The sequence below is a fragment of the Haliotis cracherodii genome, unplaced genomic scaffold (assembly GCF_022045235.1).
Source record: "Haliotis cracherodii isolate W230 unplaced genomic scaffold, xgHalCrac1.p SCAF_4, whole genome shotgun sequence".
NCBI classification, from domain to species: Eukaryota; Metazoa; Mollusca; class Gastropoda; order Lepetellida; family Haliotidae; genus Haliotis; species Haliotis cracherodii.
The window spans coordinates 57,193,530-57,216,380 of NW_027266297.1; the positions used below are offsets into that span (position 1 = coordinate 57,193,530).

Consider the following 22,851-nt stretch of genomic DNA (forward strand, 5'->3'; position numbering starts at 1 on the left):
CTCTGACAATTATTTAAAACAACTGTAGACAGGTACAAGGTCTATATAAACTCCCAGATTCATTTGGCAATCCCCAAATAAAAATATCAACTTTCTTGAACATATTTAATCCATTAAAATATTTTTACATGTAACAGCTTCACTTTTTTCATTCAATCCTTTTCTAAATCGTACAAGTCTAAAGGGGTTAAGGTTTCAGATCAAAGCCCTATCAACTGAAATGTATTCTGAAGTAGGGCTGGGGCGGGTACCTTGGGTACTCGGCCCGGGTGGGTACTGAGTTGGACCCAGGTACCCAAAGGACCACCCGCACCCCTGGTTAGTAACTTGATATATTGTTTCATGACAAAAGTTCACTATAACTACATGGTTACACAAATCTCTTATGTTCGCATTTCTTCATGACGATCATCACATTCCTATGGAGTTATATACCTTCAGTGTATGCATGACCAGAACGATTCGTACGTGTATCTAAATACATTTTGCTCAGGCTACTGTCAATCTTTTAACCAATCGGACATTTTGTAACTATATTTTGAAACCAACATCGGATACACGTGTTGGGTTTGGTAACGGGGGTGTGGGTACCCGGGTAGTAAATTTGGAGTCGTCCCAGTCCTATTCTGAAGTATGTCAAAGTCCCGAAAAAATGTCTTTCAGTATTAGGAACACCTTGAGGCATGGTATTCACAGCAAGCTGTAGCTACAGACAAATAAAAATATACATAAGATAAATGAATATTAAAAACAATTGGCTGTCATTAGATGTGCAGGTGCGTCTTATCATGTCTGTTTTTTATTACAGTTTCTTTGTGTTTCTATCAAGCAGACATCATTGGTTTGTGTACTATGTATCACAATTTTGTGAATAAGAGTGTTCAATGTAATCGTCCGTTTATTTCAAATGAGTGAAGCAAATCTAGCCTGCATCCTCTACGTGTCTTACCACTCGCTGTTTCTAAGGAAGCCTTTTCGAAGGGGAACAACTCCTCTTCAACTTCCGTATTCCAAACTCCGTACAGGGCGAAGCGAACCCTATTTTGAACTGGAGAACGTTCAGTCATACTGTCATATTTATCAAATAAATTGTTTTGTCTTGGCTAGTTTGTGAGCATATTTGTAAAACATTTGTGAAAAGTGTTAAAAGGTTTTCAAATATTAGAATAGGTGAAGTGGGATGAAATCGGATTTAACATCGCTTTCAAGGATTTAAGGCACTTATTTAGCCCGCACGTGTTTTGGTGTTAGTACTGGAGAAATCACGAATATATAATGAAAATGTATTTTGGGCCTGATTAAGTTAATATATGTAAATATTGGAAAATACCGTCAAGTATCAGTTTAGGTCATTTGGCCCAAGCTGACTCATGACACAATTAAAGCGTCGTTGATATTTTGGAGGTTCTCACATCTGAAAAATACAAGATAAATTCGAAACGCACAGTAACATGCTCTCCTCGCTAGTGACTACTGCCCTTGTATGGATACACGAGAACAGGGGTTAAACTGTTCGATTGAAAAATAATACGCGTCTAACGTCAACTCCAACCTGCCCACGGCATTCCTGCGCCATACGCATCACGTGGTCTTCTGCATTTTGCCAAACTTCTAATGCCATCACGAAAACGATGCAAATGTAATATTTTGTTTACATCAGATAACTTACAAATCAGCTCAATTGGATTAAAATCGCAGTGTCGGGCATGATATCGTAATTATGTAACACCGTGATCATGAAGAGCGGCAAGGCTGTCTGTCTTATTCTGTATATGAGTTCTGTTTACTCTGTTTTTCTCCATGAATTGCACCTTAGTCTCAGACAAAGAATACTGCGAGTTGAAGGGTATTCTTGCGTTGTGGCTTTCATACGGCTTCTATTTCGGGTTATAGGTTCTCGAACGGTTTTTTATAGTACTGTACTACTGTCGGAAATGCTAGGGAAATGCGAATCAAAGGGCTATGAAAAAGCATAGACCGCAACGCAAATCTGCCTAATCTAACTTCTTTAAGTGGCATTTAGAAGTTGGTGTGATAAAGTAAGACAAGTTCTATGGATGAACAACTTCTTTATTACAATTAGTGCGACGTTTCTGTGTAGATTCTAAGGTGTTAGATCTACACAGAAACGTCGCACTAATTGTAATAAAGAAGTTGTTCATCCATAGAACTTGTCTAACTTCTACCTATATAATCTAGCCTAATCACTGTGATTAGCCTACGGGGTACTTTTACAGGTATAATGATGGTAAACTTAGAACATAGTCGTGTTGTCATGCACGTATGTAAAGGCCTAAAGTCTGAGGCAATTCCCTAACACTTGTCCCGAGGTGATGACCTCACACCGGCCCGTGCATTTTCACAGGAGCAAAGACCCGTGAAGATCCGGGGTAGAATAGGTCTTCAAAAACCTATGCTTGCCGTAAAAGGCGACTATGCTTGCCGTTAAAGGCGAGGCGACTAACGGGATCGGGTTGTCAGGCTCACTGACTTGGTTGATGCATGTCATCTTATCCAAACTGCGTGGATCGATGCTCATGACATAAATCACTGGCTTGTCTGGTCCAGACTCGATTTACAGACATCATATACATGTAGCTTGAATATTGAGTGCAAAAATACAACATACAAAAAAACAACAACTAACACCTGTCCCAAGGTGATGACCTGACACCGGCCGAGTATTTTCACAGGTGCAAATGTCACCTGCGTTGGGGATGTTCTCAAAATGGTGCTGTTATTGTACTTTTTTAAGATGTGCGTTGACGGAGTAGCAATTAAGATATGTACTGCATAACATTTTTTTTGCTTGGAAAGGTTATGGAAGAGTTAAAAGCTACGAAACGAGTTTTTAAAAAAAAATTAATAGAGAAACTTTTGTTGCCCTACAGATGATTTCCTTAGCCAGAATCTCATAGCTAATGACGTATCTGAATCTGTACTATCACCCAACAGTATGATAACTGGTGCAACAAGGCTTACATCTACGCCGCCATCTTGGCGGTACTTACGTTCTATTTCAAGAACGTTGTCTTCAGCCTTTTGCCTTACCTCTAGTGCAATTCTAGCAAAGGCTGCGTTGATCAACTTCCTCTTTTACATGAGTTTGAATTTTATGTTTTGTCTTGCCACGAAACCTGTACAGTTAGCCCAGATAAGCTCAATGGGGTTAAGCTCACAATGTCTGACTGGTGTATGTAAGACAACGTGACCGTGTTGTGACGCTGGGACATGTCTTGTACTTTGAGTTGTACTTTCGTATCAGCTGGGCTGAAGTCGATATTACAAGATGTCAAATATCCATGCATGGTCGCCTTCAGACTACTCATGGTTGGCGCGACAGAATATGGTTGACGGGCGTTATTATAACTGGTAGAATAGATTGGGCAGTAGTTGATGTTCCAACCAGTCTATGAACACATCCCCATTCAGTTCCTTATGATACTCACCAGTTGTATTTTTCGCCTCGAAAACCATCTTCCCGGGGCAAGAGAGTTAACTGACTTTAAAAGTCCAGTGGAAACTGAACTTTTGTAGTCAGTTAACTCTCTTGCCCCGGGAAGATGCTCGAAAACTATCTCTCGTCCATTAATAAGCCCTAGATCACGGGTTTCGGCGTGCAAAACAATGACACGATTACCCGATGACACAATGGGTGCTTTTCGTCCATTTGACGGTAGCGACATATAGACAGTGGAATGATTCTTATTCACCGAAATTTCATCAAGGTAAATGATCTGGAAGCACTGACAGCGATAGTAATAAATGGTGCTGAGATAATGTGACCTCAGGATGTAATATACACTGTATCTCCTTGAAAACTGCTCGGTCAGTGTATCGAAATCCCACAACGTGGAGAGCAATAATTAACGTAGTCCGGGAAACATTGTGTCTTTAATTTCCTCCCGAATTCTACTACAACTCGGGAGTACCTTCTGCTCATACAGCTTGTACACTGTACGTCTAATCACCCCTGTATCAAAGCTGTCTGATATCCTTTTACGTCCCGGTTTTGTTTTTGAGACGACCCCTACCTTCTTGGTTCTTCTTATACCAAAGACTTGTTGGTATTGAAAGCCGCAGAGCTTGGGCAGTTTGGTAATACACCCTATACACTATGTAAGTTAATAAATGGTTTCCATCTATCTCTCTCAAGTGTAAAGAACTGGTATACATTTCCTACTACAGACTCCATGTTGTGTACAAAGTTAGGGATATGATCGTGTAATGCTACTCACATCATGGGAGCAGTGTTGACAAAACAAATGCAGCGTCATTTTTTTTGGCTAAGTTGTACATTTTAAGATGGCAATATGAGGAAACAATATGTTTCTTTATATTTCTGTGACTTCTTTAGTCCGGTTTTACAATGCTGACCCAGTTAGATACAGTTTAACACGGTTACCCCACTCAGACCCAGTATACTGAGAGCCGACCAGTACTTGTTTCATGGAGGCATCCGTGGACTAGTGGTAGAGCATCCGCCCGGAGAGCAGAAGGTCTGGAGTTCGATCTGGACCGCGTCATACCAACAGACGTCAAAAGATGGTACTTGTTGTTACCCTGGGTCTGAGTCAGTATTCTGTGTCTGAGTGGTGTATTCATGTTAAACTGCGGCATGGTATCTCAGTGAGCTAGCACCTATAAATTGGCATCAGTCCGGACTAGTACAAGCAGCCACACACACACATGTGCATGCACATTGCTATATAAGTGCAATAATCATGGACGCGATATTAAACACAATTTCACCTCACTTCACCTTGGTTCATGCCGAGCCATTTTGGCGTCTTTTGGTATGACGTGGACAAGGAATCGGAACCACAGACATCCGCTCTTTGGGCGGACTCTCTACTAGACCATGGAGATATTTCCAGAGTAGCTGATCTCCATTGCCGAGTTATGTGTAAGCTGTTCGTCTGTATTCCACACTAATATCCACTTGCAGAACATGAGTAGATTTTGTACAGTTAAACTATTCGCTGGGTGGAGTCAATCTTTGTGTAGTGTAATCTTTAATGAGATTGGGTTCGAGTCGACAATGTATTCTGAAAACGAGTAAGCAGCTGGATTGCATATCATTGTTCTGAATACATTGTCAACTCGAACTCAACCCAGCGAATAGTTTTACTGTGCAAAATTTACACATAATTGTGAGTAACAAAAATAAAATAAATAGCATACAAATTTCTGTTTAAGGACACACATTAGTTTTTATCTTTGGTAGGCCTGATAAAGACTCTTTTGTTTATACATTAAACTGACAGAAAAAAGTAACTATGCTTGAAATATAAAGTGGTGTAAATGTTTGGTTATGTATAGAAGATCTGGGATAGAATAGGTCTTCAGCAACCCATGCTTGCTGTAAAAGGCGACTTTGCTTGTCCTAGGAGGCGACTAACAGGATGGGGTGATCAGGCTCGATGACTTGGTTGATGCATGTCATTGTATCCCAATGGCGTTGATCGATGCTCATGTTATTAATCACTGGATTATCTGGTCCTGACTTGATTATTTACAGACCATCGTCATATAGCTGGAATATTGTTGAGTGCAGCGTTAAACAACAAACAGATAAACAGAAGTTATATTGAGCATTAAACGTCACATTGACATTTCACCACGAATTGATTCCGGGTGGAATCGAATCCAATCTGTGGTTGTAGTTGAAGGTCTCTTAATGGCACCCAGACATTTCACCCCTAGGTGATTCCGGATTGAACTGGTTCCCAGCCATCTATGCTTGTTATACAAGGCCAATTAATGGCATACGCTTCCAGAATTGGTGACTTAGTTATTGCATGTCATCGTTCCTCATAATAATAATAGGGGGGCACTGGTGGCCCAGCCGTCTAAGGCGCCGCGATTCGCTGTGCATCCCTTTGGCACGCCAGAAACCTATGATTGTGGGTTCAAATCCCGTTTGGCCCTGATTATGTTTCTAGGTTTGTCAGCACCATACTTGTGCTAATTGGTTTCACCGAAGTGGTAAACGTCTGAGACCTGCATCACTTCGGGCTTTCCTCCCACATTAAGCTGACACGCCATGATATAACAGGAATACTCTTAAAAGCAGCGTAAAACCCAACTCACTCATTCACTCATAATAATAATCACAGGTTTGTCTGGCCAAGGCTAGATTATTTACATCTACTGGTTCTGGGAATATTAGTAGTGTAGCATTATTCAACAAACACCTAGACACTCAAGTCATAGACGCACATAGTTTAATGACATAATTGGTTTCATGCATTCTCCAAATTGCTGAAGTGATGAATTTAACCATGATATCCGACACTGACCCCCGAAACAAGGGTCAGAAAATTGGCACAGCCAAAGTGATTTAAATAAATTGTATTATATATAATGACCTAGGATGCCTTCCGAGATTTCTCGAGTCTGCACATCGGGTTGTCGTGAACCATCTGAAGATTGACTCGTGGACCAATAAGATCACGGATGTTGTTGATGCCATACTTTATCATTGTTGGTCTGAAACAAACATGTTTATTGTTCTTGGTACATCATAACAATAAAGATGGTTCACTTCATCATGATCCAGTCAAAATGGTATAATTTACACTAATCAAGATAAAGACATTGCAAAGTCAGGAAGACATGGCAACAATGTTTTTTTGTATTATTTGTTCCACAGATTATTTTTCAAAATAAAAGTATACAAATAGTTACAAATAGTATTAAATGATTTTCTTTGTTTTTTTGTGTAAGAATATAGGGTTGGAAGGAAGGGAATATATCAATGCAATTCTCTCTGTGACTGAAACATCCCAAGAATGTTAACAAATCAATACAGTTGGTACACACCACACATTTACTGCTTGAAGAACCAGTGTAGCTATGAATATTATTTCATCAACCAATTGCAGTTTTTTAAGCATGTACCATTTGTCTCAGGCAGAGAAACCATTTGTGTTCTTCATTCATAGCATGAATGTCAGGCTCGGCATTAACAAAAAAAGCTTTAAACTGGTAACTGTCTGTCCACATTCTTGATAAGTTTCAGTGGCCCCATGAACCAAGTTATAAACAACCCACCTAATGAGGCTACTGTGAACTGGGTACAATATATACACTCAAAGGAAGTTGAGGAACACCTGATTCTTTCACATTACTAAAGTTAATCTGTCATGGCAACCGATTCTTTCATATTATGATAGCTTCTTCATATTACTATAGTTAATCTGTCATGGCAACCGATTCTTTCATATTATGATAGCTTCTTTATATTACTATAGTTAATCTGTCATGGCAACCGATTCTTTCATATTATGAAAGCTTCTTTCATATTACTATAGTTAATCTGTCATGGCAACCGATTCTTTCATATAATGATAGTTTCTTTCATATTACTATAGTTAATCTGTCATGGCAACAGATTCTCTCATATAATAATAGCTTCTTTCACATTACTATAATAATTAATCTGTCATGGCAGCCAATTCTTTCATATGATAATAGCTTTTTTCATATTACTATAGTTAATCTGTCATGGCAACCGATTCTTTCATATAATGATAGTTTCTTTCATATCACCATAGTTAATCTGTCATGGCAACCGATTCTTTCATATAATGATAGCTTCTTTCATATTACTGGCAACCGATTCTTTCATATAATGATAGCTTCTTTCATATTACTATAGTTAATCTGTCATGGCAACCGATTCTTTCATATAATGATAGCATCTTTCATATTACTATAGTTAATCTGTCATGGCAACCGATTCTTTCATATAATGATAGCTTCTTTCATATTACTGGCAACCGATTCTTTCATATTATGATAGCTTCTTTCATATTACTATAGTTAATCTGTCATGGCAACCGATTCTTTCATATAATGATAGTTTCTTTCATATTACTATAGTTAATCTGTCATGGCAACAGATTCTCTCATATAATAATAGCTTCTTTCACATTACTATAATAATTAATCTGTCATGGCAGCCAATTCTTTCATATGATAATAGCTTTTCTCATATTACTATAGTTAATCTGTCATGGCAACCGATTCTTTCATATAATGATAGTTTCTTTCATATTACCATAGTTAATCTGTCATGGCAACCGATTCTTTCATATAATGATAGTTTCTTTCATATTACTGGCAACCGATTCTTTCATATAATGATAGCATCTTTCATATTACTATAGTTAATCTGTCATGGCAACCGATTCTTTCATATTATGATAGCTGCTTTCATATTACTGGCAACCGATTCTTTCATATAATGATAGCTTCTTTCATATTACTATAGTTAATCTGTCATGCCAGGAAACTCTCCATGTCCCAAGTGACTTACAACCAGTGTGTCTTCAACTTTCATGACTGGTTAGGGACCACTTCAATGTCTGATGTTGGATAAAAAAATCCCTTAAGCTTTGAGACATACCCCTACCCCCCAAAAAACTGAATTTCTGATAATGTTAAATTTCCTGGTTTAGTGGCCTCTTTTGTCAAGCATTCACGTGTTTTGCCCTGCTTTTTCGGAACATTCATCAAATGAAATCTATTTTCTAGATGTTGGATTGTCAACAAATTTGTCATATAGTACGCACTGCACTAGCTGGACTATTGCTGGCGATGATAAAACTGTACCTTGTGGAAAGACTGGTAAAGACTCATAACAGCATATGAACAAAAACAGGATCGGTTTAGTCAAGTAACTTTAATAATCATTGAAAAATCAGGTAAGTTGATTTTGTCGAAGGAAAACTTGCAGGGCCATTGACAACCCCATCCCTAAACTTAAAGAAACTTTTAAACTGGTCCCTTAAGTAAGGCTCATTCTGACAGCTATTCAATCAGATTCACCATGTTGTTTCATGATGGGTGCTAGTGTACCACTAGCATCATTCAACCATCCTTCTCAGCTCCCTGGGGAGAGTATACAACACAAGCTGCCTGTTAGAAGCTAGTTACCAGACCAGATTATTGCAAAACTTCATAATAAATTATTTTTTGAAAATAGATTCAGAATCAATACATGAATCGCTACATGGATGGGCTTATTGTGTACAGTATCTTCGGGGGAACATTTGTGATGAACTAAAACATAGCTGAATCATGAAACTGCTCCTAGCCTCTTTGTCATGACATGTCTTAATGTCATTACCTTAGTAAGTACACGACTGTTTACCTTTCTAGAGACAGTCCCCAGGCGATGACGGACACATCGGGAGGCAGGCCCATTGGCAACAGCATCTCCGGTCTGAACACTCCAGAGTTACCAATCTCCACCCACTTCTTCAAGCCTAACAAAAACAGGACAAGCAGCACTTAGTACAGATTTATCTGGGTCTGTCTACTGGAGTCCAGTAATACAAGTCAAGTCATGAACACAGGAGTCCCAGGCAGGTGACTTGTGTCATGCTTCACCTGATTTCCAAGAGGTGAGGTGAAATGGGATTTAAAGTCGTGTCCAAGATTATTGCACTTATATAGCGACGTGCATGTGTGTGTGCATGCGTGCGTGTGTGGCTGCTTGTACTAGTCCGGACTGATGCCAATTTATAGTGCTAGACCATTGAGATACCATGCAGCAGTTTAACATGAATACCCCACTCGGACACAGTATACTGACTCCAAGCCGACCAGTCCTTGTTTTAGCCCCTTAATGCCTAGCGTCAGACAGGTGATTTCCAAGATGTTTAATGATGACGTATCTTTGCACATGCTCATAGGTTCAGATTTCAAAATCAGAAGAAAGAAATCAACCACTGACACCCTGATATTTGAGTGAACATTGTATTTAAGACTAGACAAAAAGTGTCAGTTATCTGCAATGTTAATAAATTTAATGATTCAAACAGTCATACTTTTGTTCATCAGGACTTGAAAAATACATTGTGACCATTTTCGATTTATAAACGTCACATTTTTCAGTACCTCCGTATTTAACAGCTAAACAGCCATAGATCTTCTATAGACAGAAACGTGTCAAAAACCTAACAGTGTCAATAATACTGCATTGTGATCTACTAGATGTCACAAAATCTCAAATCACAAAAGCACTAATGTCAACCATATCACACATGGGCTGGATATGGATCACTATTAACTCGCATGAATTAAATGTATTACTTCTCAACATCAACTGTAGGCACTTTATTATCTATCCTGTTACAAACAAAACAGTAAAAGCATTATGGTATGTGAACCATGTTAATTTTGTATTGCATTGCTCTGTTAGAGTGTCGTTACCTTCATGATAACTAAAGATCTCCATGCTGGGTTCTGTGTAGGGGTTGTAGGCTGGCTTGAAACGCAGTTTCGTGATGCCTGAAAAATATCAAATGAGAAAAAAATTAACCTCCTTTAACTATCCAGTTCAATATTTTGTAAATCAATCCGACATTAACAACATCAGGGATGCAACTTAAACCTGAAACAGGTGAATGAGCGAGTTTGGTTTAACGCCGCTTTTAACAGTATTCGAGTTATATCGCGGCGTTTCAGCTTAATGTGGGAGAAAAGCCCAAAGTGATGCAGGTCTCCGACGTTTACCACTTCGGTGAAACCCACGAGCATGGGTATGGTGCTGACAAACCTAGAAACATAATCGGGGTAAACCAGGATTCGAAACCACAATCATAGGTTTCTGGCGAGCCCAAGGGACACAACTCTGCACAGCAAATCTCAGCGCCTTAGACGACTGGGCCACCTGTGGCCCCCTAAACTTGAAAGAATACAAGCATGAAATGTGATATGATATAAAGACACACCACCTTGAGACCCTGACATTCTACTAGCCTTTGGGATACCTTTAACATCAAACAAGCTGATTCGGGCAAGTTGGCTTATTGCCAATTTGCACCACAACATCATCATATTCATCCCTTTTGATAAAAAGACATTCTCTGAGGCAATTCATGGCAGCCGGGTGGTAAAAGCATTCACTCTCCAGGCCAAAGACCCCATGTGTAATTACCGTTTTTGGTGTTCCCTGCAGTGACAAAGTGGATATTTTGCTAAACAAGGCATAAAGCCGTACTCACTGCTTTTACTAAATTGTTTCTAGGGAAGACAAACCAGTGGTTGACATCATGAGTAAAGCCATCTTTCTTAACAGTCATCAAACTATTTAACTGGTCAGTTTTCGTGAACAGGTGTTGAGCAAAGTCCTGATCACTGACCAAGTTACCTGTGAACATCCGGGTTAGAACTGGTCTTCAGCAACCTATTTCTGTCTTAACAGATGACTATGCTTGTCGTAAGAGGCAACTAACAGGATCAGGTGGTCAGGCATCTCACTTGGTTGATGCATGTCATCGTTTTCAAATTGCGTAGATTGATGCTCATATTGTCACTGAATTGTCCGATCCAGACTTGATCATTTACAGACCAAAGTCATAATTCTGGAATATTGCGGAATGCTGTGTTAAGCAACAAAAACAACAACAAACAAAACAAAAAAATAACAAATAAACAAACAACACTGACCAAGCTTGAGGAAGAAGGCATGGATCACCCCCATCAAGTCCCCAAGGGTGAGTCCTCGGTCAGCCACCACGCCCTCAATCTGGTGGAACTCCGCCAGGTGTGTGGCGTCCAGGTTCTCATTGCGGAACACTCGGTCAATGGAGAAGAGTTTCACTGGCAGGGAGTTCTGGAAGGAAGATCATATACACAACATTCATATCATGTCCATGGTGGTGAATGAGAAAACCATAAATGAAAAACAAAACAAACAACTTTTCATTTTCAAATTATCAGATGACATCTGCTTTATCGAGTTAAACATTAAAGTACATTGTAATTTCTCAAAACCATAGTTTGTTTCATTGTTTCCTGATACCATGCTTTCTGGAAGAATTACTTTGTAATGATGTATGTCTATAGATTTAAGTACACAATAAAGATTGGGCTTGACATAGCTTTGAACTGTTATACCGCAGCTAGTTACGTCATCTTCCCGAGGCAAGAGAGTTAACTGACTTTAAAAGTCCAGTTTCACCCTTGCCGAACTAGGCTGGAATTCCTCAGCTCCATTGTAGCGCTACCATTGGTTATTACAAGTTATGTCCCTTCTAAGCCTCTCCTATGGACCAATCAGATTCCACTCGTATCACTTGCATTTGTTTCAAACAAAATGGCGGCGCCCAGTCAAGATGATCTGAACAATAATCATTAATATCGCGATAAAACGGGTCTTACATTGCGAAGTGCATCAAATCACGCGAGCAACTTGACTAAAAACATGAAAAGATCTGGAAAATATCTGTTGATGAGTTGGCGGTGCACATGCTTTGCAAATACTGCAATCGACTGAAATCTGCAAAACAGTTTATGAACCGGATTTCGATTTCGATGCGCGATTTTGATTGGACTATGCATTGACTTGTTAGTCCAGCCAAAATGTAACTCCATAATACCAGCCTAGTTCGGCAAGGGTGGATACAGGACTTTTGTAGTCTCTTGCCTCGGGAAGATGAGTTATGTGGGAGGAAGGCCAAAAGTGATGCAGGTAAAACCCATTGACCCAGGTGCTGACAGACCAGGGCATAATATGTGATTCGAACAATCAGCAGATCCTGGCAAAACAAAGAGCTGCAACTCTGCAAAGCCTTAAACCGCTTGGGCATCCCAAGCATATGATGAATATTTGCTGCTCATTTTCTTTCCTGACTTAAAACTGATAGACCCATGTGCATAAAGTGATTTCGGAAGGGAAGCTATTGCAGAATGATACAAACAATCCTTGATGCCTCTGCTAGGAGACTATCACTTGTTATTGTCACAGTCTAGTTCTCTACACTCATGTTCCTAGAACACCTACCGCCTGAGCAGTCTTGTACAGCATGCGGGCGCTGACGGCCGTTGTGTGTGTTCGCAGAAGGTTCTTCTTGGCTTCCTCGGTCTTCCACTCACACTTGTACCTGCACAGACATAGAGAATGGTAAACATAGGCGCCAAGTCTGATGATGTCACAGACACAGAGAATGGTAAACACAGGCACTGAGTCTGATGATGTCACAGACATAGAGAATGGTAAACACAGGCGCTGAGTCTGATGATGTCACAGACATAGAGAATGGTAAACACAAGCGCCAAGTCAGAAAATGTCACAGACATAGAGAATGGTAAACACAGGCACCAAGTCAGACAATATCACAGATTGATATATGAGAGAGGACAAGATTTCAAAAGTTAACAAACTGTGAAGAAATGCTGTTATAAATATTTTAAACATTTCATCAATGTGACCATTATGCATCAAATATTACCAACATTTAGTGAAGCATTGAACATGTTGAAGTATAAACAAATCATGAATAGATTACCCCAGAGATCCATAACCTCCTTCTGAATGAACCTTCTCCACTCGTTGACGGTAATCCTCCTCAAATATCTGAGCATTTGCTGGGTCTAGAAAAAATAGTTTTCAGTTACCAAGATGTGTTCTTAAAAAGTGAAAAACAATGTTATACACAGACATTAAGTTTTAGTTTTTCAAATTTGAGTCTGAACAAAATTTGTATCTTCTTTCTATTGATGCTCAATGCTTTGTATGATGTCAAATGTAGCCACAACAAACACTATTCAGAGACTGTCTGGTTTTTAGTTTGATCCCAATTAAAAGATTTAAAATGTTAAAGATTCCTGTCACATTTCACAAAAGTGAACCCACGAAGATCCGGGTTAGAATATGTCTTCAGTAACCCATGCTTGTTGTAAGAGGCAATGCTTGTTGTAAGAGGCAGTGCTTGTTGTAAGAGGCAATGCTTGTTGTAAGAGGCAATGCTTCTTGTAAGAGGCAATGCTTCTTGTAAGAGGCAGTGCTTGTTTTAAGAGGCAGTGCTTGTTGTAAGAGGCAATGTTTGTTGTAAGAGGCAGTGCTTGTTGTAAGAGGCAGTGCTTGTTGTAAGAGGCAATGTTTGTTGTAAGAGGCAATGTTTGTTGTAAGATGCAGTGCTTGTTGTAAGAGGCAGTGCTTGTTGTAAGAGGCAATGTTTGTTGTAAGAGGCAGTGCTTGTTGTAAGAGGCAATGCTTGTTGTAAGAGGAAGTGCTTGTTGTAAGAGGCATTGTTTATTGTAAGAGGCAATGCTTGTTGTAAGAGGCAGTGCTTGTTGTAAGAGGCAATGCTTCTTGTAAGAGGCAGTGCTTGTTGTAAGAGGCAATGCTTGTTGTAAGAGGAAGTGCTTGTTGTAAGAGGCAGTGCTTGTTGTAAGAGGCAATGTTTGTTGTAAGAGGCAGTGCTTGTTGTAAGATGCAATGCTTGTTGTAAGAGGAAGTGCTTGTTGTAAGAGGCATTGTTTGTTGTAAGAGGCAATGCTTGTTGTAAGAGGCAGTGCTTGTTGTAAGAGGCAATGCTTCTTGTAAGAGGCAGTGCTTGTTGTAAGAGGCAATGCTTCTTGTAAGAGGCAATGATTGTTGTAAGAGACAATGCTTCTTGTAAGAGGCAATGCTTCTTGTAAAAGGCAACTTTGATCAGGTGGTCAAGCTATTACCTAACCAAAAGTCTTGCCATATTATACATTGCACTCTCATGACATTCCTGTAAGAATAACAATCATGAATTATATTGCTATTTTTATTAACAATTTTTCGTTGACATAACTGAAATCAGATTGCAATCACAAAGGTTTATTGGCATAACAGTTTTAAGGGCAGAAAAACAAATATGAGGATGAATCTCTTTGAACATTACTGTAAGAATAATTGTAACAAGCACCTGATATGAAGAAAGTGTCGTGAGCATCTCTGGCCGGGTGCTTCTGAGGCTGGAAGAGAGCATCGAAATTCCAGAAGCTACTCTCTACGAAGTTGTTGGTAGGCATCTCAGAAAATCTGCAGACAAATGTACACATAACTTCTTTGAGGTGAAATTGGGTTTAACGTCGCGTCCATGACTATTGCACTTATATAGCGACGTGCGTGCATGTGTGTGTGTGTGTGTGGCTGCTTATACTAGTCCGGACTGATGCCAATTTATAGGTGCTAGCTCACTGAGAGACCATGCCGCAGTTTAACATGAATACCCCACTCAGACACAGTATACTGACTTCGAGCCAACCAGTCCTTGTTTTAGCCCCTTATTCCATTGGTCGGTCAAAATTTGCAAAAGGTCTGTCTGACGTGACCCAAAATGAGATGTCCTCAGATCTTTGTTTAGCTGTAGCCAAGTTCTGATGTTAATGAGATTGACACATTAATGATAAAATATGGCAATAGGTCTGTATCCATATCTGCTTAGGCCACCAGAATTACCCCATCTACAGGAGGAACTGTCGATACCCAGCCCACACTTTGACCAAACCTACCCAATCTCCAGGAAGATCTGGCAGAACCCATACCCCACTGTGATGAGACTTACCCCATCTCCAAGAAGATCTGGCGGTACTCAGCCCGCACTTTGAGCAATGGGTGAAGATGTCCGCTGGGTGGTTGGATCCCCAGAGCATCAAAGTTGTACGGCTTGAATGTCTTCGTTTTCCAGGACCCACTAAAGAATAAAAGCCATGTTACATCACAAACAAGAGGAGTTATACAAATAAAAGATATGTATGAAACTCAGATTGTTCCCTCCGAGTGAGCTCTGTGTTACACTGTGTAGCCTCTTCCCTCCCACTGTGCTCTATGTTACACTGTGTAGCCTCTTCCCTCCCACTGTGCTCTATGTTACACTGTGTAGCCTCTTCCCTCCCACTGTGCTCCATGTTACACTGTGTAGCCTCTTCTCTCCCACTGTGCTCTATGTTGCACTGTGTAGCCTCTTCCCTCCCACTGTGCTCTATGTTACACTGTGTAGCCTCTTCCCTCACACTGTGTTCTATGTTACACTGTGTAGCCTCTTCCCTCCCACTGTGCTCTATGTTGCACTGTGTAGCCTCTTCCCTCACACTGTGCTCTATGTTACACTGTGTAGCCTCTTCCCTCCCACTGTGCTCTATGTTGCACTGTGTAGCCTCTTCCCTCACACTGTGCTCTATGTTACACTGTGTAGCCTCTTCCCTCCCACTGTGCTCTATGTTGCACTGTGTAGCCTCTTCCCTCCCACTGTGCTCTATGTTACACTGTGTAGCCTCTTCCCTCCAACTGTGCTCTATGTTGCACTGTGTAGCCTCTTCCCTCCCACTGAGCTCTATGTTGCACTGTGTAGCCTCTTCCCTCCAACTGTGCTCTATGTTACACTGTGTAGCCTCTTCACTCCAACTGTGCTCTATGTTGCACTGTGTAGCCTCTTCCCTCACAATGTGCTCTATGTTACACTGTGTAGCCTCTTCCCTCCCACTGTGCTCTATGTTACACTGTGTAGCCTCTTCCCTCCCACTGTGCTCTATGTTGCACTGTGTAGCCTCTTCCCTCCCACTGTGGTCTATGTTACACTGTGTAGCCTCTTCCCTCCCACTGTGCTCTATGTTACACTGTGTAGCCTCTTCCCTCACACTGTGCTCTATGTTGCACTGTGTAGCCTCTTCACTCCCACTGTGCTCTATGTTACACTGTGTAGCCTCTTCCCTCCCACTGTGCTCAATGTTGCACTGTGTAGCCTCTTCCCTCACACTGTGGTCTATGTTACACTGTGTAGCCTCTTCCCTCCCACTGTGCTCTATGTTACACTGTGTAGCCTCTTCCCTCCCACTGTGCTCTATGTTACACTGTGTAGCCTCTTCCCTCCCATTGTGGTCTATGTTACACTGTGTAGCCTCTTCCCTCCCACTGTGCTCTATGTTGCACTGTGTAGCCTCTTCCCTCCCACTGTGCTCTATGTTACACTGTGTAGCCTCTTCACTCCAACTGTGCTCTATGTTACACTGTGTAGCCTCTTCCCTCACACTGTGCTCTATGTTGCACTGTGTAGCCTCTTCACTCCCACTGTGCTCTATGTTACACTGTGTAGCCTCTTCCCTCCCATTGTGGTCTATGTTACACTGTGTAGCCTCTTCCCTCCCACTGTGCTCTATGTTGCACTGTGTAGCCTCTTCCCTCCCACTGTGCTCTATGTTACACTGTGTAGCCTCTTCACTCCAACTGTGCTCTATGTTACACTGTGTAGCCTCTTCCCTCCCACTGTGCTCTATGTTGCACTGTGTAGCCTCTTCCCTCCCACTGTGCTCTATGTTACACTGTGTAGCCTCTTCACTCCAACTGTGCTCTATGTTACACTGTGTAGCCTCTTCCCTCCCACTGTGCTCTATGTTATACTGTGTAGCCTCTTCCCTCCCACTGTGCTCTGTGTTACACTGTGTAGCCTCTTCCCTCACACTGTGCTCTATGTTACACTGTGTAGCCTACCTTGAGATCATCTCTGGGGTGAGGTCCACATCAGCCTTTGCCACAGTCAGTGAAAACTTGTCTCCCTTGGAAATGAAGTAGCTCGTAACTTTTCTGAAAATAAAGAACAACAGTTTTAAATGTATTACCATGTTTACTGGAACTTGAGATTAGAAACTATTTTATAATATGTTTAACATCTTTTGTATAAAGTGTGCCAGATGACAATATTCATGCCGAAATGGGTGGTACTCCACTTCAATAAGTTTAACACAAACTAGTTCTGATTAATGAGGAGGACACACTGACACTTCTGAGATGAGTTTCCTCTTCTTGAGTTCGGCTCGCTGGTCCTGTGGGACATCCTCCAGCTGAAGATTCTGTATCTTGATGAGGCACAGCTGAACCTTGTCCTCTATGGTGTCTGCCTAGAAACACACACAACAATCTCAAGGCAGGTTTACACTCAATATCACCAAGTAGCATGATTATGTCTCTAGCTATTGTCAGTCAGTGAGTGAGTGATTTTAACGCCGCTTTTAACAGTATTACAGTTATAAGACGGCATGTCAGCTTAATGTGGGAGGAAAGCCCCAAGTGATGCAGGTCTCAGACGTTTACCACTTTGGTGAAACCCACGAGCATGGGTATGGTGCTGACAAACCTAGAAACATAATCGGGGCCAACCGGGATTCAAACCCACAATCATAGGTTTCTGTTGTGCCCAAGGGACGCAACTCTGCACGGAGAATCCCGGCGCCTTAGGCGACTGGGCCACCCATGACCCCCTAGCTTTTGTGAACCAGTGTTTGAAATTATCTTAAAACCCAACAAGACAGTCAGGCAGGTGACCCATATGTGTTGCCTGCTCATCTTTAAAGTTACCTGCCCACATTCAGACATTATAAATTTAAAAATCGCAAAATAAGAGACAGACATGTCTTGATTCAGCTGAAATAACAATTACCTAAGAATCTATGAGGAGTTTTCATGCAGCACGACACAAAAGTTACCAGCCACAGGCATGCTTCTTACAGGTCTGCCTTACAGACCCTGATATAAATATATCAAATACAGTCCATGCAAGTCTTTAATGTTTGGCAAGTACAGATTACTGCAGTATCAGGAAGAGAGTATCGGGGCTCCTTTTTATTATATTTTCATGAAGATAATTTATAACAACTGTTGTTTTTTTCCGTGTGATATGTTCATTTCAGAGACTAGATGTTAGTCTACAGGCAGCAAGCAGGCGGTTATTTTGGACACTGTTGTGAACACTTTGGTCTAGGGGTGTCACGATAAATCAAAATATTGCTATATTGCTATTGGTAAGCACTTAAAGTCAATAAATTGATTGTTAAATCAGTTCCCGATCAATAGTATCAATTTCAGTTAGGAAAATCGATAGTTTCAATTGTATTTACCATATCAATAAAATACATGCAATGCTGTTCAAATTTGTTTGTTTTTTCATCATGAGTGGTAGTAATTTACACATGGTAATGTGGAAAGTTTCCTTTTTCTTAAATTATTAGGGTAAAGAAAATAAAATCAGTTATATCACAAACTTTACTTTTTATTTGTTGTTATGGTTATCACATTCAAAGGAAACTTCAGTTCCAAGGTTTAATTCAACTGTAAAATCCATCTAAAATGATACACTGAAAACTATCGATATTTAGCGCAATAGCTGCTTGCAACATCAATAGTTATCGCAATAGTTTCTTTCAATATCAATAGTTATCGCAATAGTGATTTCCAGAACAATAGTCACCCCTACTTTGCTCACTGAGCCAAGATAGCCTTGACCAACATGTTAGAACTGTGGAAATTATGTCAAAGGTAGGAGACTCATTTCACAATGATTCACTTGATTGATATTGTATTACTAGTAGCAGTATTACAGCACCAGCACAACTGAAGGGACAAAGAAATGATTACTGTCTGACCATCTTGTACTTCTTTGTAACTCTTACCTTTCATCAACTCTATCCATATTCCCATATTTGAGAGTGGAATTCGAAAAAAGTGAAAATATCTCTATCTTTTTTTTGCCTTTGTTGACAATAATCAAAGGCTAGACCTGAATAAGCTATCAACTTACAAGAACTTATTTAGAACAGAGCTGTGATAAATACAGATCTGAAAATTTAAGCTACAGCAGTATCAGAAACACATACTGATTTGAACACTTTAGCTACAGTATTATCAGAGATACATAATGATCTGAACACTTTAGCTACAGTATCATCAGAGACACATATGATCTGAACACTTTAGCTACAGTATCATCAGAGACATACTGATCTGAACACTTTAGCTACAGTATCATCAGAGACATACTGATCTGAACACTTTATCAACAGTATTATCAGAAACACACTGATCTGAACACTAAAGCTACAGTATCATCAGAGACATACTGATCTGAACACTTTATCTACAGTATCATCAGGGACATACTGATTTGAACACTTTAGCTACAGTATTATTCAGAAACACATACTGATCTGAACACTTTATCTACAGTATTAACAGAGACACATACTGATCTGAACACTTTAGGTCCTCCTTCAGCCTTTTTGTCCATTTTTATCCACTTGGCAGACATAGCTTTACTGAAACCAATCTTGGCGTTTGGAACAGAGCTCTGAAAAGAAGAATGTAAAATCCTTGAAACATAAAGAACCGGCAATCTGAGTTTATCAACACTAAATGATTGAAAAAATATGTTAACCTTATTCATCATCATGACTGAACAATAATAAGAGGATTTCTTAAAACAAATGAAGGCTCATAGTTTTAAATATAAAAACATCTGGATTTATTGTTATAGCTGAAAAAATATCTAATCTTATTGGGCTTAGACGAGTCCAAATTTACTACCTGGGTACCCACCTCCCTATTACCCGACCATACCCGGGTACCCACTGTAGGTCTAAAAAGATGTCTCAAATATTTTTAGCATAGCCCTGGCAAAATGTATTTAGATACATGTATTAAACAATCTGGTCATGCATACACTGAAGTTGAATTAAGTTATATCTTTATTCAACCATATGAAAAATCAGAAGAGATGTGTGCAGTCAGAAAGAAATGCGAACATTAGTGACTTGTAGTGTTACCATAGAGTTCTAGATAATTTTTGTCATTACACAATATATCATGTGACTAACCACTTGTCCGGGTAGTCCTGTGGGTACCCTGGTCCTACTCAGTTCCCACCCGACCCGGTACTCAAGTTACCCGTCCCAGCCCTATAATCTTAATACAAAATCCATGACACCCTCCACTGAGAATATTTGCCCAGAAAGTAGGTAACTACCATGATCTGAGCCTGTGTTATGCCTTCCCCGGGCACAACTTGGTACACCCTGGCCTCGTGACTGCCGTTGGCAACCACCTCCTTGCCCTCCTCGGTTATGTCCCATCTCTTAGTCTGCCTCTGCTCAACTTTGATGAGCTGTTAGAATAAGAAGAAGAAGACTTCAGATGTAAAAAACATTCATCACAAGAACTATCCACAGCAAATCCATGTTGAAGATTGTAATGACCTGTTCCTCATGTCAGTCAACTCTTACAAAGTACACAGCACTTAGGGGGACCAGTCACTGATACATCATGTAATCAAGTCCTGTAGAAGAGAGTAATTCGGGGGACGATTCACTGCTACATCTCATAATCAAGTCCTGTAGTAGGGAGTAATTTGGGGGACGATTCACTGATACATCACGTATCAAGTCCTGTAGAAGAGAGTAATTTGGGGGACGATTCACTGATACATCACGTAATCAAGTCCTGTAGAAGAGAGTAATTTGGGGGACGATTCACTGATAAGGGAGTAATTAGGGTGGGACTATTCACTGATACATCACGTAAACATTACTAAACAAGTCCTGAAGAAGAGAGTAATTTGGGGGACGATTCACTGATACATCACATATACCTAGTCCTGAAGTAGGGAGTAATTAGGGGGACGATTCACTGATACATCACATAAACATTACTAATAAAGTCCTGTAGAAGAGAGTAATTTAGGGGACGATTCACTGATACATCACATATACCTAGTCCTGAAGTAGGGAGTAATTAGGGGGCCGATTCACTGATACATCACGTAAACATTACTAAACAAGTCCTGTAGAAGAGAGTAATTTGGGGGACGATTCACTGATACATCACGTCCTGTAGAAGAGAGTAGGGTGGGACGATTCACTGATAAGGGAGTAATTAGGGAAGGACGATTCACTGATACATCACATACACTAAGTCCTAAAGTAGGGAGTAATTAGGGTGGGACGATTCACTGACACATCACATAATCAAATCTGATTGGCCTATATATGCGTGACATTCATTCATTATCACGATCAATGAAAAACAAAACAGAAACAAAACAAAATATGATGGTCATACGTTGTTTTGTTTTTATCGTATTGCCTACCGACTTCCTGGAAGCCTATCGTCTTATGCCGAAGGGTAACCCTAACTGATAGAACCAGATCTCTGCAAGCAACAAAGACACCAGCAAGATTTCAGGTGGCTTTGATTGGACAATATACACAAGTTGCAACACACCGTATATACACTGCAGAGTTTATTCCGTTAGTTCCCAAGCAGGGTCGGAGTGCAGTTAGCCTAGTTGTCAACTGGTTCATAAGTGCGGAAGATGATTTCATCAGCCATTTGTTTCTAGCAGACGAATCTGTCCAACACTTTCCGTGAAAATAAATACTACAACAACAACTACTTACATCTTCGTGTGACTGTAGACTCTTTACCGCGCCTACAACCTTCTGGTGGTCTGTATTTAACTTAGAAGCAAGTTCTAAACTGTCAATACCGCCGGTATCGGCGACAGCCTGCAACACGAGTTCCAAGTCAGCCATTTTGGGTTGTAGTAAAACCGACCAACAGTTAAAACGAAACAGCTTCCGGTTACATTGCGTGTGAAATCGACACACAATATTAGTTTCAATCTATTTCGTCAGTCGAGAGATAGACTGTTCCCAAAAAAATAACACAATTATTTTGTGATTTTAAAACGTGTATGTCTTCACGTAGGATTGTATATTTTATTCGAAGACAAATTGCCACAGAACTTGGAGGAAATTTGAGCGAACTTCCTAAGTATTTTACTTCAACATGTTTGCTAAAAGTAAGAATAAGATATATGGATGAACAACTTCTTTATTACAATTAGGAGCGACGGTGCTTGATAACGGTGTTACACCGAAATGTCGCTCCTAATTGTAATAAAGAAGTTGTTTATCCATACATTTTATCCTTACCAGAGACCATGAATATACCGATCGGTATGTGGTCTCTGTCCTCACTTAGTACTCCAACTTCTAAATGCCTCTCAATTCTCAAAGACGTTATGTTTGCACATACCTGCGCATTTGCTTGATTGGCGCAAAGAGTCTCTTTAAGTTTCAAATGTGGCTTTACGTATCTCCTATATACATAAGTTTAAAAAACCACACCAAACAGTTTATAAATCATGTTAAAAAGTATGATACAAATTTATTGAAAGTGTGTGATGTTACATTAAATAATATCGATTCTCACTCAAGGAGGAATCTTATATATAAAACGTACATGGATGCCCT

At 40.2% G+C, this 22,851-nt stretch overlaps 2 protein-coding genes across 3 annotated transcripts in view; both read right to left on the reverse strand.

Moving 5' to 3' along the window:
* Nucleotides 1-978, reverse strand: part of LOC139479967 (protein phosphatase 1 regulatory subunit 7-like) — a 30,053-nt gene extending 29,075 nt beyond the window's left edge. For both annotated transcript variants that reach the window (XM_071262919.1, XM_071262918.1), the window contains exon 1: nt 950-978. The gene's annotated coding sequence lies outside the window, so the exon portion shown is untranslated. The remainder of the gene's footprint in view (nt 1-949) is intronic.
* A 5,232-nt stretch (nt 979-6,210) lies between these two features.
* On the reverse strand, nt 6,211-22,150 carry LOC139478730 (phenylalanine--tRNA ligase alpha subunit-like). Its single transcript, XM_071261340.1, has 13 exons — nt 21,994-22,150; nt 20,565-20,702; nt 19,788-19,889; nt 17,549-17,667; nt 17,261-17,353; nt 15,339-15,467; nt 14,697-14,812; nt 13,305-13,389; nt 12,800-12,899; nt 11,464-11,629; nt 10,225-10,302; nt 9,161-9,275; nt 6,211-6,492 (listed from the first exon to the last, which is right to left on the reverse strand). The coding sequence occupies exons 1-13, from the start codon at nt 22,126-22,128 to the stop codon at nt 6,372-6,374; spliced, it is 1,497 nt and encodes a 498-aa protein (XP_071117441.1). The 5' UTR covers nt 22,129-22,150; the 3' UTR covers nt 6,211-6,371.
* Nucleotides 22,151-22,851: the final 701 nt, after the last annotated feature.